At 46.3% G+C, this 17,596-nt stretch overlaps 1 protein-coding gene across 1 annotated transcript in view; it reads right to left on the bottom strand.

Annotated features, from left to right (window-relative positions):
- Positions 1–17,596, bottom strand: part of NRG2 (neuregulin 2) — a 176,795-nt gene that overhangs the window by 13,176 nt on the left and 146,023 nt on the right. The window contains exon 5 of the mRNA XM_075163967.1: positions 10,540–10,598. Within this exon, the coding sequence (XP_075020068.1) occupies positions 10,540–10,598 (59 nt within the window). The remainder of the gene's footprint in view (positions 1–10,539; positions 10,599–17,596) is intronic.

Raw genomic sequence — 17,596 nt, 5'->3', positions numbered from 1 at the left:
TAAACATTAAAGTTCTCCATACTTATCATTGTACACAAAAGAGAGCTCTGCTGTTCCCCACCACCATACACACAAGACTATTTGAAACTTGGAGATGTCCAGATTTATTTACTATATTTTCCATAGAAACTGCTCTTTGCTGCACAGAAATATTGGCTCTCTTTTGCAATGCTGTTCAAAATTTAGGTGGGGGGAAATTAGCACTAATTGTTATGGAACATGTAAACACGTTTTCTAAAGCAGGTTCTTCTCTTCAAATCAATGCTGATGTTTGGGAGGTTTTTTGGGGGATGGAAGTTGGATGGGGTTGGGTTTTTTAGATTTTGTATAATTTAAGGGCCACAAAACCTGGCTGCTCTCTGCTTCACATCTCACATTTGTGCAAAAGGAACGGCAAACTCTACCATGCGTTTCGCAGTCATTTTGTACAAGTTGCAGTGACATGGACACAATGTGGTGGGCAGCAGAGAACTGGACAGAATACATTAATCCTAAACCTCTTGGTTATCACATCTAGCCTTGACCTTTTCCTGAGGCATGCTACCATTATACACACTGTTTCACCTGACACTATGACAAATGTGTGTAGAGATGCATTAAATATCATCTATATATCTACGCTATTGATCCATTTGATAGCTGCATACTGCCTGTATCGCCACATTTCCTCCCCGTTCCAGGATTTGCTGCAACATCTACAGCTACAAATGGATGTAATTCAAAACATTTTCATGTTTTTTGCAAACTCAGCAATGCCTGCGCAAACAGAGGTGGTGGGCGGGACCCGAGGAACTTTGGCCTTCCCACTGTCCCTCTCACATCAGAACTGCAGTTTCTTTTGGCTCCCCAGCCCCATGGAGCAGATACAGCCAGCTGGCTCATCGGATCTTAGCCGCAGGTTCCCTGAACGGGAGAGAAGCCATGCAACCACGCAGCAGCTGGAATGTAGGTGCCTGCCTACGCCTACAGACCCACCGGTAGCTTTGCAGGTAGAGGAAGCCTTACCCCAGCCTGTGCTCCTGCATCCGACATCCATGGCTCCTCAACACTTCTCGATTATAATTCCAGGCTACAGGCATTGCTACTCTATCACCCAGAACTGAACACATTGAAGAGGGAGCCACTCTCCCCTTCCCTGCTCGGGAGTTCCTCCCAGCCTGGGCAGGTATTGCCTTCTGTGCCAGGACAGTGAAGGAGGAGACACTTCAAGGGTAGGCTGGGATTTGGAGGGTTTGTCTCTTCGCTAACAGAGAGACTGTTCAAAATTACTCAACATGTTACAATCCAGAGGCTAATGAGATGATCCCAGCTCCGGGAAAAACATTGCTTCAAAATGTAATCATTTTGCATTCAGCAGAGGGGTATCATCTTCACAAACATGGCTTACCACATAGTGCGTGCCTATTTTATATCAACAATATACTGCTTGGTAGCAAACATGTTTGAGAAACCAAAATTTCTCCTAGAAACAACAATTTATTTTGGTCTGGAGCAAAAGATATTTCTGACTGTGTACCATGTTTGAAAGAAGTCTCCTTTGCTTCTTTAAGAGGTTGATCAGGAAAAGTAATACATCTTTAAAAGCTTTGGGTTATATTTGCTGCTAGGTGGAGAAGATGCTCAGCATGATGTGTAGCACCTGCACTGTGTCCTGCAACAGTCCAGTCAATCTGCATTTTACTCACCCTCCCAGTTAGACTGGCAGTCTGGCAGACTTGGCTGCTGGGGACGGCTAGAAACCTTTGGGCAACAGCCCCCTCTGCGGCCATTAACCACACAGAGGGAAGCATGAGGTCCAGGTAAGTCCTCCAGCTCCTCCAGACGGTGATCCACTCCACGCCGACAGAGGTGGTTGCAATGGGGAGGTGTATTGTACCCCAGGCTTGTGGCAGAGGGAGCCTTTGGGATAGCTAAATTAAATGGATGAATCCCATCTGTAGAGACAAACTGATACATGCCAGGAGTGCTGACAGAGTGCAGCAGTACTCTCCAACTCCCACGGGACAAGCTCCATTGGAAGCAATATATCCAGAGGCTACCACGCAAATAAATTACAGTGAGACAGCACTGAGATGGTAGCTCCAGGCTGAGGAAATGGGCGTATTATTTTTCTCAAATTATCAACCTTTTGTCTGAACTCCACACATGCTCCCTGGTCATGTCAAGGAGCTAGGGCTGAGCACCCTGAACTGCTGTGAGACTCCCCAAACTATTTGAAGTGGGGACATGTTTTTTGGAAAATCTCATTCCAGATGTGCCTGCTGAACCTTTCTGAAATTGTTGGACTTAAGATAGAACCCATTCTTCCTAATGCAGCCATCAGTGTTAAGGAAACAGTATTTACTGGCCTCTTTAATGCATTACTTTCCAGTATTTAACGTTATTTCTTGTACCTAAAAGCTAAGCTAGGCTCTTTTGTGTTGATCCCAAAGGAGACTGGACCAGTAGTTGGGAAATGCTCAAATACCTAAGTACCGTGTGTATGACAGAAGGCTGTCCAACACAGAAAGGCAGCGAGCATGGGAGAGTTGAGGAAGGGAAAAAAGGGAGAAATATGAAAGAGATGACAAAAATGTTTCATTTTCACACTCTTTGTCTCAGCTGCAGCACATCTGCGTGGGATTCAGGTTGGATCCCATCACCCAGCTTGGTACCACTCAGCTGTTCAAAGCAGGGCTTCCTGAAGAGTTAAGTGATGCATGGACCTTACACTCAAGTCCCCAAAGGTTGACATTCAGCTGAAGTGGAATGAAAGAAAAAATTCAGTTGGATTTAGATGCTACCCGTAGGGTGGGTACTCTGTAGACACACTCACAAATTTTGTGGTGGATTTTTTCCTCATCATCAGACAGAAGACAAAGTCCTACGCTTACTTGATCCGCAGTGACTTTGTGACTATGTTTTTCTCTATAATGTATTTTACCTGTTTTAAAAGATGAACAGACAAAAACATTTTATCTAAAATATCCTTATAGGAGTAACACCTCAAGACAAGATGGCTCTCACTGAACTGTAGATTTGTAAGATGATTAAGAAGGATAAAAGCCTTAGCAAACAGCTGTGAAAACTGGGCCTGTGCTCATGCGGACTTCGGGTTGCCCAAGAACGTCATTAAGATGTTTAGTTATTGCATGCGTTATTCCCCCCAAACACGCTTGGGTCCCCCAGAGGGCTATATGGGTCACAGAGCATGCTCCAAGGCATGAAACAAAGTGCAGAATTAACATCTGAGGACCAGCAAGACAGGCTATTGATAACAAATTGTACTGACAAGAGTAATACTTGCAGCACCAGGGTGCAATGTACCGCCCATTGCTCCCGGGGGTACAGGGAGCAATGCAAGACAGTCCTGTGATGCTGGGGACAGAGGACACTGTACTTGCGTTACGGGCTGGGCAATACGTGGGATCTCCAAGTACAGAAAGTCTGCAAACTTCCCATAAACTGCACAGCCATTTAGCTTGTCCAGTACTGTATCAATAAAAATAATTTGGTGGGCCTCAAGAGTCCAGATGCATAACAATAGAGTATGAGCAAGCTGCTGTGGATTAGCATGCAATTAAGTTTAGGAGATCCCAAAGGATAACCTGCGCTGCCGTCCAGGGGAGAGCAATAACCCTGTTATGATAAACCACAAACGCCCTGTAATTACCCAGCCACACCATAGCATAGTCATCACCCTGTAATTAAGTGGTCAGCAGTTATTGTGTCATTGGAAGGAAGCTGCAGAATGTTTGTGGAATTTAAAATGCTGCTAAATATTGTTTTAGCGTTCAGATGAGTAAGAAGTGGGGGAGGAAACAGAAAGGTAGGTAAGAAAAGTATTCTTCCGCTTATCATTTTCATATCGCAATCAAGAGGTAGGAAACTACTGCTGAATAAGTAAGTTGAAGTGAAGTGAACAGAGAAGCTGAAATTCAGATCTAGTCCTTCCCAGAAGAGCTTGAAGTGGTACATTTATCCCTCTGCTCACGGGGACGCTTCACCTCAGTGTGAGGAGCACGCGTCCAAAACCCACCTGTCAGAAGGGTCACTTTACATGTCAGAGTGATGACCAACACTCCTCCGGCTGCAGCCTGGTGACTTCGGAGTCAATGGGACCATCCCTCAGAAAAATAAGAAGCCTCTCACCCGAAGAACCTACACTGCTCTGCTTCCACGAGGGCCTATCGGCAGCGCTGGAGGCAGTTTGTCTGCCACTGTGGGAACGCGCGATTCTGTTTCCAGCCCAGAGAGCCCGACACTGCAAGTAGAAACAATTTATGCTTTTCTGGCTGGAAAGGCTCTACGAAAGCAATTTCTTTGGAAAGAATGACTGATGGGAAGACCCAGACATTGATCTATACGAAATGTGTTATGAGAGGGCAGGAATCATGCTGCTGAGATCATTACACAGATCACAGCCAGTGTCGGTGCGGTGGATGCTCAAGAACAGACGGTGGTTCTCATCTCGGAAGTACCCGTGCTCATCATCTGTTGTTGGAAAGAACCTGTAATGCCTATGCAAGGGAAATGTCCTGCCACATAGCAAATCAATCAGGAGCCAGACCCATCACACTAAACTTTTGATGGCGACAGTTAGGGAGTCCTGGGAGACATATCAAGCTGGGAACTCAGGATACGCTTTCATATCAGTGTCCCCCACATGCAGAATTGACCAGGTAGTCTGCGACTGCAAGACCGATTTCTCAGCTGAAGCTCTTCTCTTCCGTGTTTCCAGATGACTACACTGAGTACCATGCGACTGGAGTAGCTGTCTTTCTCCCCTTCGAAAAGGGGATTTGATGCCTGAATAACAGACTTTTAGGGAGCCCAAAGTTGAAGAGAAAGCCAGCTCTCCCAATGGACAGCAGAAAATGCTGCTCTGTGCTTCCAAAGCAGACCAATAGGAAGACTCCAACTATGAATTAAAATTCAATTTGTAAAGAAACCAAGAATGAAATATGGGGTAAAAGTGGAGAATATGCTAGATTACATTGTATATGAACGTCAACTCTATTCCAGGATGTTTACAGGCACGCTACAGACTTCAACTTTAATTAGGTCACAAAGTAGAAAATGAAAATGCTTCACTAAACTAGAAGATGAATGGTATGACATTTGTCCTCCAGATCAGTGGCAACTATTTTGGAAGATGAATAAATAGCAAAGTTAAGATGAAATTTCAGATTCCACAGACAAGAGACAAGCATAAGAATAAAACTTCATCCCAAATTTCTGAATTCTTCCATGAATTGCAAGTGGAAAGAATCCAAATGTGCAGACTCAGGCAAGGTATAAATGTTCCTGCTCACGATGTTTAGCTTTCAGTATCTTGGCCCACCAGGAGTGAAATAGCTGCCAACGTGTTTTACAAAACCTTTACAACCAGCCAGCCCAAAGCCTGGCAATTTATTAGTAAACTTCCAGCGGGGTTTTACAAAGACTTCTAGAGTTTCTTGCAGGAGAGAGAAGATAGAGCTAGATCTTGATCTGATGTAGAACAGTCAGCTATGAAATACAGGTGCCAGCACAGCTTTAAAAAAAAAGTTTTGTAAAAGAAAGGATGATTTTGGACATGCTTCTCTCTTCTGGAAAGAGCTGCAAGACTTAGTTGTGCCTATGAAGCTGGACCCAGGAGAAGCTGTCAGTTGGGTCAGTCTCCAGTACCCACTAGAACCTCTCACATTAGAAAGACTTCCTGACTCTTTTGTGTTCAGCCATATGCTGAACTTTTCACCCACGCGTGCCAGCAGAGATGCAAAGGCAAAATGGTCCCTGAGTACTAATGCTATGGATCCATTCAGGCTGTGGATCTACAGTTTGATGTGTTAAACTTCTGTTCTCACTAGTGCATGGAAGCCAGACAGAGACACCTGTGATCCGTGACTCTGCTGGTACCTGTACCAGGGCTCCGGGAGAGACATCTGACAGCTAAACCTATGAGTTTGTACTCACCACCCTCAGCACCTCTGGAGGATGAGACATCTCATCCTGATGGCAGCACTGGAGTTAATTAGCCAAATGCTCATCCTTGGGTGCCGAACCCTCTGCAGTGACTATGAAGGGAGCCTGGGGGATGAATTTGGACTCAAACCTCTAATACAGATGTCTAAAAGCCCACTGAAAATATAATGAGCGTCTGGCTGCACTGTTGCTGCAAAGAGGAAGGCAGGGAGAACCGGGGTCAGAAGACGAGTTCATGAGACTGCCAGTACGGGTGGTTACTCCCTGCCTGCGCATTGCATTCCCTGTGGCCAGAGTCAGGGAGGATTCCTGCTTTAGGTCACATTTTGGAGTTAGGATTTCCCATCCCTCTGGTTTCATCAGAGTTACATCATAACTGCAAGATCTAACTCCTGAAACTAGCAAACAATATGACTTTACCATCATATGTACAATGCAGTATATATATTAATTATATCTGCAACTATAATCCTATGGAGACATAGGAATATGGAGACCTTGATGTGAAAAACATTTTAGAAAGATTATTTAATGACTCATCACCCATGGAAATAATTCTCTGTATTCTCATCTACCAAGGCATTCCTCTGTTTTATGTAGTAACTGCAGGCAATCACCGTCCCCTCCGTTCACTGCCATTAATTCTCCTTCAGTCTAAATTAAAACCGCTTTAAGTGTTTCTTTAATGTCCTTCAGTTATATTGTACAGTCTCTATAAGGCTTTCCTCTTACAGGTTAGTTAAAGCCTAGACAACATGATCTTCTAACCTTGATTCATCAGCCAATTCCTTACACGTGGATGGAGGAGCGTGCACAGAGATCAACTGAGATCAGTGAAATTTCATACAGAGAAAAGGGGTCTAACCAGGTTTAAGTCAGCACGTCTTAAGTCAGGACATCTTTTTGTTCTCAGATATGTACCTTTCAACTATTTTAATCGCAGTGAATGTGCAGTTGTTTGCTCTGACATCTCTCCTTCCTTCCTTCTTCTGGTAGGTTTTCTGTTTTGATGAATGTGGGAAAGCCATCTGTCATACTGTCCTAAAACTGACCTATGATAAACAGGATAAAGCTTTTAAGTTTCCCTGTGAGACTTTGCCCATACTTATACTTACTGGATGTGGGATTACTACGTGTCAATGTCTCAAAGGCCCTCATCTGCATCGCTGCCGCTCAGCAGGTTATCGTCCACCTGCTGACTGACGGTAGCCAACTGCCTACACATACCTAGCCACCGCTGCCCAAAATAAACATGTTGCCTTACATCTCCTTACGGTAGGAGCCTTGCTAGAAAACAGACCATCGGGGTGGCTTAGACTCGTGCAGGCTTAGCGTAAAGGCAGGCTTAGAGAGCTGACACAGTCAGGTACCACAGTTCTCCTCAGAAATGGCATCTTGCTAGGCCAAGCAATGCTGTCTGTTTGCGCTATGCATCCATTTTCTCAGATAAGTAGCTGTTTTAGCATATTTTGCTTTTTTTCCTCCAGTATCTCAACACATTTGCATTACATTTGCATTACAATGCAAGCAAAATAAAATGTAAACTCCTTATAAGCAGATGGGAACCAACGCTGAGATACTTGCTTCAATTCTGCTATTGCAAATTCCTACCAAAAGCAAATGCTATTCATCCAAATAAGGGCTGAGCTGGGACAGACTGGGAGTTCTCCGAGCTAGCCCAATAATATAATTCCTAGTGAGTTCCTCTGTACCAATTTGTTAGAAAATAGCATATACGACATAGAAAAAACCTCCATCTTTAACATTTCCTCTTCATTTTCAAGCAGTAGGGTATATACCCAGAATGTCTGGCAGTAGGCACTTGGTCATATGGTTGTAACAGCAACGCAGAGAAACATCACATGCGAGAAAACCTACCTAAATACATCTGATTTTCATCTGCATAATTGCAGTGCTCTAGCAGGTATTTCGGACAATCAGATTAAAACAAACCTCCAGAGCTACCTGTCAAATAGACAAAGATATCCTGAACTCCTAGAGAACATGGACAGTTTTACCTGAGCAAAATCTGAATAAGGGTTTAAACCAGTGAGATAGGAAGCTGCTCCCAGAAGGAAGATACACAACATCTGGCATGATGCTGGGATGCTGCACTATCTCCATCTCTGGCCCAAATTCAGCAAAGTATCTGCCATATCTTTTCAGAACAGCGTCTTAAATGCAGTTCACTCTGCAGAGACTCTCGGTCAGCCCTGGGACATACCTACGAAAAGTCATGTTGTAATATTTAATATTTATGTTAAAGAATCAGAAGGCTCCGATCTAGGCCTGAAAACCTGAAATACCTCAAATGCAATTAAAACAACATCAATGTAGGTGTCATTATTTACTATTTAAGTATCTGTCAGGTGCTGGCAATGTTATCAAAACATGAATCAGGACAGAGCTATTTTATTTCCAGTGGAAATGCCTGAATCTCATTTAATCTGTCTCAGCTTTTGACCTGTCAGAACCCATATGGGATGAAGCACTGAGTGAATTAAAGAGCAACAGCAACTTCTACGGTGCCCTAATTATTGATTAAAGTAGAAAGTAAGCATTTGCACAGTCCAGACTCAAGTGAAACGCCTTTCCTATTCATAAGAACAGCAAGCTGAGTGCATGCTTTTCTGCAGTGTTGCTGCTTTGTATATTACCCAACCGTGACCTGAAAGTGAAAACAGCTATAAACACATATGAATCATCTTCTTAGATGATTTTTATCCACGTTCAGACAGGTAACCTGGATTGTTAACCTTACTATCATGTGGTTAAAGCAGAATTGAGGTAAGGAAATGTACATGTGTCGGTTTTAAAGTTGGCATTGTTCTAAGGCATGAATAAAATTTAAACAAATCTCATTCCCATAAAAAGCTGGATTCTGCAGGCTGGGTAAAAAAACACGCGCTGTTTACTCTTGCTGTTAATGCTCTGAAAAGGCATCTTCCTGACATAAAACTCATTTTTACCCCTGTTTTGGTTTTGCAGCATGGTAGCAATAATGTTTAAGCCTGTTGGACACCACCTCATGAAACATGCTACAAATCAGCTTCCACTGCTGTCTGCAGCCGGGGTCCCTGACACCATGGGCTTAAAAGCGGAAAGGAAACCCTTTTGCATCACGTTAAAGATCAAAACAGAACATTTTGTTTTGTCATTTTAAAAAGAGCTTACTTGGATGTTTTAGTCTGAAAGAATAAATCAATGGAGGTTTCAACTTTGGAAGCCAATTTGGAACAAAAGGCAATGTAAAAACATCAAGCTGTCCCAGGGGCCTCACAAAGCCCATTTGCATCTTGTCTGTATACTCTGTAGAAGGGAGTCCAACGCGAGCACTTGCCAGCTACTAGCACGTGCTAAGGAGACTCCTGCTATTGCCAGTTCAGGATGAGGACTGCAGGATTTCTTACAGAGTGGTGGGAGAGGGGGTACTGGCAATCAAAGAGTCATCGTGGAGAGGCATTTGTCCTCTGGTTCCCACTAATTAAAGCCTCTCTTGTGGGTCTTTTTAAAGAGCCTCTTTTGAAATTAAAACCACCATTTGCGGTGGTCCAAACGGCCAGCATGGAGGCAGGATGGTCAGAGGGTCACCGTGGCCAATTTCCTGCGCTGTTAACTGCGCCTCCTTCCAGGTCAGTCCTTACCCAGACCAGGATCCCACTGATGCTGGGACATTGAGTATGGACCCGGAAAAATTATCTGCCTTGAACAAAACGAGCTAATGAGGTCCAGAGCGAGGCATCTCTGGAGACCTAGCGCCTGTAGGAACTGGAAGCTAGAAACTGGGAAGCACTAAGTGCAAGGGCTCTGGGGTATTTACACCCACTGAACACTTGGTTAAAAGGATCGGTCACTGTAGTTAGACACAACCCCATATGCGAGGCTGTCCAACCCCCCTAGGAGAGACAGGAACATCTCTGCATCCGGGAGGGGTATAGTCCGAGATGCCCAGTCAGCAGATTTAGCCTGTATCCTGCGTGGCACTGAGGCGTGGGAAGCCCTGAGACAGTGGCACCACCAGCGTGACCACGTGTGCCCTGTCCAGCTCTCTGGGCGTGCTCCAGGATCTGACTCCGAGCCAGCACCCAACCCTCTCACCTGAACAGCAACTGGTGCTTGGTTTAACTTCTGGAAACACCTCAGGGGAAATGTCATTACAGCCCTCGCTGTGATTTCCTCAGTTGGTGCAGAGAAACTCACGCGCCCCTCGCAAGAGTCGTGGGAAAACGTACATCTCTTGCACTGCACAACATAGTCTATCTTGAGACAGTAATGCTAGCAGCTACAGCTTATCACACAGACTGTTCTCACACAGCACACCACATAACCTTGTGCCTTATTTGCATTTTGCATGACAAGAGCAAGCAACATTAAGTTCAATCAGAAATGAAAGCAGAACCCATTGTAACAAATGGGGAGATAACAAGAGCCCCGATTCTCCTCTTGGACACGATCACAGCTCCTCTTACCGCCAAGCAGAGCTGGGAGCGCACAAGACAGGAAGAGGGCTCTTGGAGAACAGAAGAACCTGCTTTAAGGACACGACACAGAGCTACAATAACCAGGGAGAGAGAGAAGTAGAAAGAGACATACTGGAGAAGCTGACCATTGCGAAATGCTGACACCGGTCTCCTGTGAATTCGATCGGACACCTACCGGAAGAAAGAAAACCAGAAAGAGAGAAACAAGATAGCAAAATGACACCCAAACAGACAGAACTGAGGCCCCTTCTGATCCCTTCCACGACTCCTATCTGTCTGCTTTCAGCCTTCACCCTTACCTGCATCCCTAAGCCCTAGCCCAAAGCTGACACCAAGAGCCATCCCTGACTAGACCACTCTACATCCACCGCCGTGCCCGGGAGGTTTTAAGTAGTGTGGTGCATTTTTTGTCTTCAAACATACTTTGCTTAGGATCTGGCATGTACAATCGCAAAGGCAGTTTCTCCAAACATCTCTGTCCGAAGAATCCGTTTGGACATCTGGAGGGGAAAAGGGGAGAAATCACAGAACATGTCTGGCACCATTCTTGAGGCTAAGGTCAGAAATAAAAAGTGCATTGTGATGAATGGAAAAAATAAAGGCTTTACGCGCGTATTTACTCTTCGCTTTGCTTTAACCAGGCACCTGCAACATCAGCATTCCAGCTCTGGTTTTGGCCTGGGTCTTCAAGCAGCGAGCCAAGCCCCTCCTTTCCTCCTCTGCCTGCCTCCTTCCTTCTCACCTGCTAGAAGCACCAGCTGGCAGGAAGATCGAGATGGGCTGGATGCTACTTTCAGAGACTTTCCTTGGAGCTGCTATCTAGACAAGACTGGCAAGAGGCACCACAGAGCGGTGAGCAGCTGCTCAGGCGACAGCGGTGTGTACGGCAAGCGTCTTCCCATTATTACCCCAGAAGCACCCACAGGATGTTCCAGGGAAAAGGGTTACGTTGCGGTTAGAGAGAAAGCATGTGCAGAGTCTCTGTGTTAACAGAGAGAAAGGGACAGAGAAGAAAGCTGAACCAAACAGGTCTCACGTGCTGCCCAACTGCCAGGCTCTCTCAGGCTATCCCAACCAATGTTACGTGATGGGCCGAGATGTGCCAGCTCATGGGGCACCAGTTATACGTTAGCATGATGCTGCAGTGGCAGCGATGGCGGACAAGGGCCACCAGACACGTGCACCAGCTCATAAGTAGGCTCCGTGGAGCAGCTCCCAGGCAGAGCCAGGTTTGGGGAGCACGGGGACGTGGGCAGGGGTGCAGCGGGAGCTGCTGGACCACACACGGTGCAGCAGCACCCCCACACTCTGCGTTGTGACCCGCTGCAGCTGCGGGTGAACCTGGGAAGCGATGGGACTTCAGCTGTGGGTGGTCAAATGCTTCTCCCCCAAGCACTTATCTCTCTCCCTCACTTCACATCTCTTCTTCTGGCCTCCTTGGATAGTCCCTCAAAGTTATCCCTAGCTTTCTTGAAGTCCCAGCTCTTACCTGCCCATCCCACAACTCCCTCCCCAACCCACTTCTCCCTCCTCTGCGCTTAAGAGGGTTTTATCATTATAGCTAGCATCTTAACATCTGTTTTCCAACTTCCTGGGGTAAGCGGGGCTGCAGGCTCTGCGCCTTGTACACGTCAGACCTTCCTTGCTCTCAGCTGCCACCCACAAGATCGCACTGTCCCTCAGTGTTTGGCAGGCCCCAGCTGGTCAACAAAGAAGGGACTGAAAGACACCCCAGCAAAAAGGACATGGACCAGAGGCCCGAGCCTGAGGTCAATGGCTTAGCTCCCTGCTGGTCCACTGCGAAGGGCAGCAAGCAGCCGGAGCAGCCCCGGCACAGTGTCAGGCGACTGGTCCCAACCTGCGCAAATGGTGGGGTGGAGTGGGGCAGGTCCAGGTCCAGGTCCAGGTCCAGGTCCAGGTCCAGGTCCCACGCGCTCACTGCCAGCCCCGCGTGGGCAGTGCAGATCTGCCCCTTTCGTGCCTCCCAAAGGTGCGCTAACGCCTGCTCCCAGTCTGCAGACACAGCGAAGGGGATTAGGAAGGGACAGCTTTGATGTTTAATCTGGCCAAAGCTTTGTAGTTCCAAAGCTTGTTGGCAGGTTACTTCTGTACTGTTACTCAAGGGCTATGGTAGCATTTGTTGTTCTTGACAGATTTATGTTTAGATGGCACGTTACAGATTTGCAATTCCAGTGGCAATAAAAAAAGTCAAGAAGAGAGATGAATTCCCGCTTCTCTCTACTTGCTTAAGGGAACACAGACAGTGTTTTTTAGCAACTATTTAGTTCCCTTGGGAGGAAGAGGTAGAAATTAGAGAAGTCTTCCCTATTCATATGACCAGAAAACCTTGGGTTTTAACAGTTCTCCCTCATCATGGACATATGCTGATCTGGGCCAGCAGGTGGGAATCACGACATGTGAGGGAGCACGAGGGGCTATCAGCAGCCGCACCAGCTGTGCAGACCAAGGGTACACCAGCCCATCTGTCGCTGTATCTGCAAGGATACAGACTTCTCTGAGCTGGAGGGCTCCTCTCCAAATGGGAGAGGTGAGATTCACCTGAGGTCTGGGGAAGGACTTGAGGAGGCAGCAGGTGGCTGGGCACAAGGCAGGACAAGGTGTAAAGATCTCCCAGCTGTGGCGATGGACGTGGCTGGTGCTATTTCCCCAGTGCATAGACCTGGCGTGGAGACCTGCCTGGAGACCTGCATCAACACTCCGAGGAAGAAGGCTGAGGCATTTGCTGACACACTGATATACCACTGCCACAGGCTTCTAAAGAAGGTCAGCTGCCTGTGGGACAACCTGCTGGAACTCCAGAAGTAGCCTGAGCCTCAATGCTGGATGCCTACAAGGGATCTGCAGATACACCTCTGAATCCAGCATGATCCAAGGACAAGATATAGCCAATAAAAGGCTGCATAATCTCTCCATCCCATCTACTGTCCTTCTCCACCTCAACACCTCCACAGCTCCAAACCTGTCCATCTTTCCCCTAAAGAATGCATTTCCCAGTTCTCCAAGGCAGGGTGCCCCGTGTCCAGGGGACGTTTCACCTGCTGTCCCTCTCATAGAAGAAATCTTTGGAAGGCCCTGCATGACTAATATGGCTTTGGCACTTGATTTCTTGCTGGTTTTCACTGCAGTTTTGGTAGGTCTGCACTGAGCAAAAAAGCTGGTGCACCCTCACTGCCCATGACCAAACCTGTTTTCTGTGCTACTACACAGCATCTGGTTTTTGGGACCTGTGCTAACACCTCCATGTGGGAGGGTGCTGGGCTATCTGTGCACCCCAAACTGCTCGGGGAGAACTTAAGGGCATGCCTCTGCATAAGGCTTTACTGAACTCCCTAGTCATACACTCAAGTTTCTCAGTATCCAAATCACTTTTGAAACTGGAAATTTGACTCCCTGGTCAGGCAAATATCTTTGAACAATTCACCTTCTTTTCTCATTCTTGGATGTTCATCTTGGAGCACAGGAAAGGGAGACATACCAGTAACGTCATTTCAATACCAGGGAGCCCAGCCAGCTCCCAAGGAAAGCCCAGCCCAAGGGGTTACCATCAGAGATGAGGCCTATTGGCCTTCCCCGTGATGAAGCAGAGGAAGGTGGTGCTGGGAAGTGGAGTGAAGAAGATGCCCTGTTGGCAGTCAAAGAGCACAAACCTGAGGCAGCTGGGTGATGCAGACTCACGAGGACAGCCCTAGGAAAGCCCTAGGGAAGACTTTGGAGAAACCTTTAAGAGATTGCACTGGGGTTTGAACAAGGCATGCAAAATAGAAGGTGTCTTCCCAATCCTTTCTGAAGTTTATTCATCACCACCGATAGAGTCATGAACTTATTCACAGAGCCTTCAAAGGTGTCCAGTCTAGCTCGCAACATGCTGCCCATTTGTGTGGGATCTGAGATTTCATATATGTTGTGAGCACACCGAAGGGCCTCAGGGGTGCTGCTGAATGAAGCAAATGTCCTACCCACCTCAAAAAGGGGCACTTTGTCTGAAAGGAGCTAAAACTGTCTCAGGCACACGTCCGCAAAAGGTCAGCCAAGGCTGGAACTTCAGTGTGACTGAAGCTGCATGCCATTAAGGAAAGACTGAAAATTACGTGAAAACTGGTGGAAGGAAATAAAAACCCAGAGAAAGAAATCGGTGAGAAGTGAAAAAGCAAAACAGAAAAGTGTCAGAGAAGCTTTGATGCCATGACAGCTACCATATAGCCCATCCTCAGATCTCTGCCGTCAGCCTAGCGTGGGTGGGGAGAAGAGCTTTCTAGACAGAAGGCAGTAGACAACTGTCTTCTCTGTGTCTAGGACAGCTCAGGCTTTTCATCTTTAGTTACTAGTGAATCAGCACTGGGAAAAGTGACAGAAAAGAAGCCCTCACGAACATGAGCACCTTCTGTCACCTCCCAAGCTAGCATACAAGCTGTCAAGACACATGTGCCGCTCTGGCATCCCTGGGTCCCGATTCCTCATAAGCAAGGCTGCTGGCAGCAACAGTGTCCAGGAGACCTTTGAAAGCATGCAATGCTCATGGTTCCTTTCTTTTTAGCTGTCTCATACTTCTAGGATGGTGAAGATGATTTGTTATTCATTACTATGGCTCCAGATGTGACTTGTAGGAAAGAAATTTCCAGTGTGCATGGCACATGAGTCTCCCAGCCTGGACAGGAAGAACAATGGAAAGCACCCCTTCTGCAGACAGAATCTGCTGCCTGTGGTAAGGGCTTCTGGGAAGCTCTTCTCCAGTGGCCAAGCATATGGCCTGAGGGACATACCTGAAAGTTAAGGCTCACTAAGGTCGACAGCCATGAGATGGTCTTTGATCATGGCATCCTTCTTCCTGCACATTTGACCCTAGTCAAGAGGTTTTGACTGGCTATCCCAGCAAAACGGAGTCCCTCCTCCTTTTGAAAGCTCTTGCAGGCACTACACAGATGGTGGACTATTCCTGCAAATAGTACCTTTGGACTTCCTGGACCACTCACTGGTGTCATGGAGGCCCAACATGTCTCTCCTCAAAGGCCAAGGGAAGCGGACAAGGCTGGAACGGTCTTGGGGAAGTACAACGCTGCACCAACCTCTTGCAGACAGCACCTTGTCCCCTCTCTAGCCTGTGTGGAGAACCCCCAAGACTGCCCTTGCTTAACTCCATCCCTCTGTGCCTAACCAGGTGCACGAAAATTAAAAAGAATTGCCACATCTGAAAATTTGCTACTTGCAAATGCCATCGATAAAACTGGTCAGGGATTTTTCTGTCCAGATTCTGTTGTTGCTGGAAAATGCCCAATTCTTTCAGTTTTGACAAATTCCTTAAGACTTTTTTTTTACCCCATTTCGAAAATATCCACAAAGTTCTGCTCTTGGGTTCAGGATGAATTGCAGTTAAATATTTACGTGGTAAAAAAAATGCAGTAAGATGATCAGCCAAATAAAGCATCTCAAAAAGTACAAACCAAAATGGTTTGAATGACCCATTTCAACGTTGTTTGCAGAGCACTTATTCATGAAAATTGAGAAACTTTGACCTTTTGCCCTGTATCAGGGCAGAGCAATAATTATTGTTAATTATTATTTGCTACTATTAATTAATAACATCATTATCATAATGTTCCTGCTGGAAGCAAAACTTTTTCTGCCCAGCTGTTGATCTAAATCTTGCAAAGGTTGGCACATTTCCTTTGCTCCCCCAGATCTTAATTAAAGTATGCCAAATTCGGTAGCTCTCATAATGCAATCCACGTTACAGAAGAATGTGAACGAGCAGGTGCTTCAAAATAACGGGATAAGGAGAAGCTGTAGCGGAAGGACACAATGCACTGATATAAGCAAATGGAGAAATGCTTCAAGCATGTTGCTTATTTGTGTGAAGGGCTGAAAAAGAAGACAGTTCTGTCATTGTCCCCTGACCAGTCCCAGATGATCAGGCTCTGGAGAGCCACAAAAGGCTGGACTCCACAAAATCACTGATGGGAAGAAAAGAAAGCAACCAGAATAAATGCAGAGGCCTTATCCAGAGCAGCTAATCAAGGCATGTTTGCTGTATAGTAGAGTCCAAACTGCAGGGACACCACTTCTGGGCTCAGTGAAGACAACAGTGCAACTCCGACTGAGCTGTGGGGGCTCAGCAGAATCTGCGCTGTTGTCTTCACCAAGCCTCGCTTTTGCAGGATCAGCTTCCACACTTTGATGGTTCTCAAGGGTCTGCTATAGTTATACCTGCATTAAAAAGGACGCATTGAACAGGATGCATAGACGGGCCACTTGAACCTGGAAAGGTACCTGACCTCATCACCCAAGATAAACAGCATGCAAAACCCAGTGAATGAGTCCTGGCCCGTTCAGGAGATTTGGAACAGGATGTGGAGATTTTCACCCCTAGCTCAACACTGTGGGTTCTTCATTTCCAAGGACATTGCAACACCTCCCCACAGAACTGCTCATATATCCATGGCAAAGTGACGTACTTGTGGTTGTGCAATGTGCAACTTGTGCGGACCAGATCAGTAGAGTCATTGAGAGGGATGGCATAGCTCCTGCCACCACAGGGGAGCTGAGCAAGCTGTGCTGCAAGGAGGACCATGGCCGTACGAGATCAGCCTGATGTCCACCCCTTTGAATGGTGCTCTGGAAAAGCACAGGGGAGCTGGCAAGGTGGCTAACCCTTCAGAATGATCTTTCCCCTTCCGTGGGGAAATCTGCAGGAAACAATATACATGGAGGAGGTAAGTGAAAGGGCTTCTAGGAAGTGAACAAGTAATTTTGTAAATTGGTGATTTGCATACATCAACTAGTTTAAAAATTAATTGATCTTTTCTCTTCTGTTTTGTTTTGGTTTTTATTCTTTCCTTGACTTTCACTTTTTGTCTGAGGTCCTCCAGGCCTCTGACCTCACTCTCTCACGTAACGCAATGCTGTCAGCCCAAACCCAGAGAGTCTGTTTATCTGTCAGCATTTGTAAATCCTTCAGCCTGACTCTTGCAAGCACAACTGGTCCAACATGGTGGGAGGGTGTTGCTCTATAAAGTTCTTTAAGTCTTCTGATCCCATGCAATTTATGAAGATACTGGCCCAGGGTACCAGCCACTTTGATTATATCAACCACACAAAAGAGTCACAAAGTGCGTTTAAGTGGGCAGAGAAGGACTGTGCAGCAATGAGACTTG

The sequence above is a fragment of the Calonectris borealis genome, chromosome 15 (assembly GCF_964195595.1).
Source record: "Calonectris borealis chromosome 15, bCalBor7.hap1.2, whole genome shotgun sequence".
Lineage (NCBI taxonomy): Eukaryota > Metazoa > Chordata > Aves > Procellariiformes > Procellariidae > Calonectris > Calonectris borealis.
The sequence above is the reverse complement of the archived record's forward strand: the minus strand, read 5'-3'. Positions and strand labels throughout refer to the sequence as shown.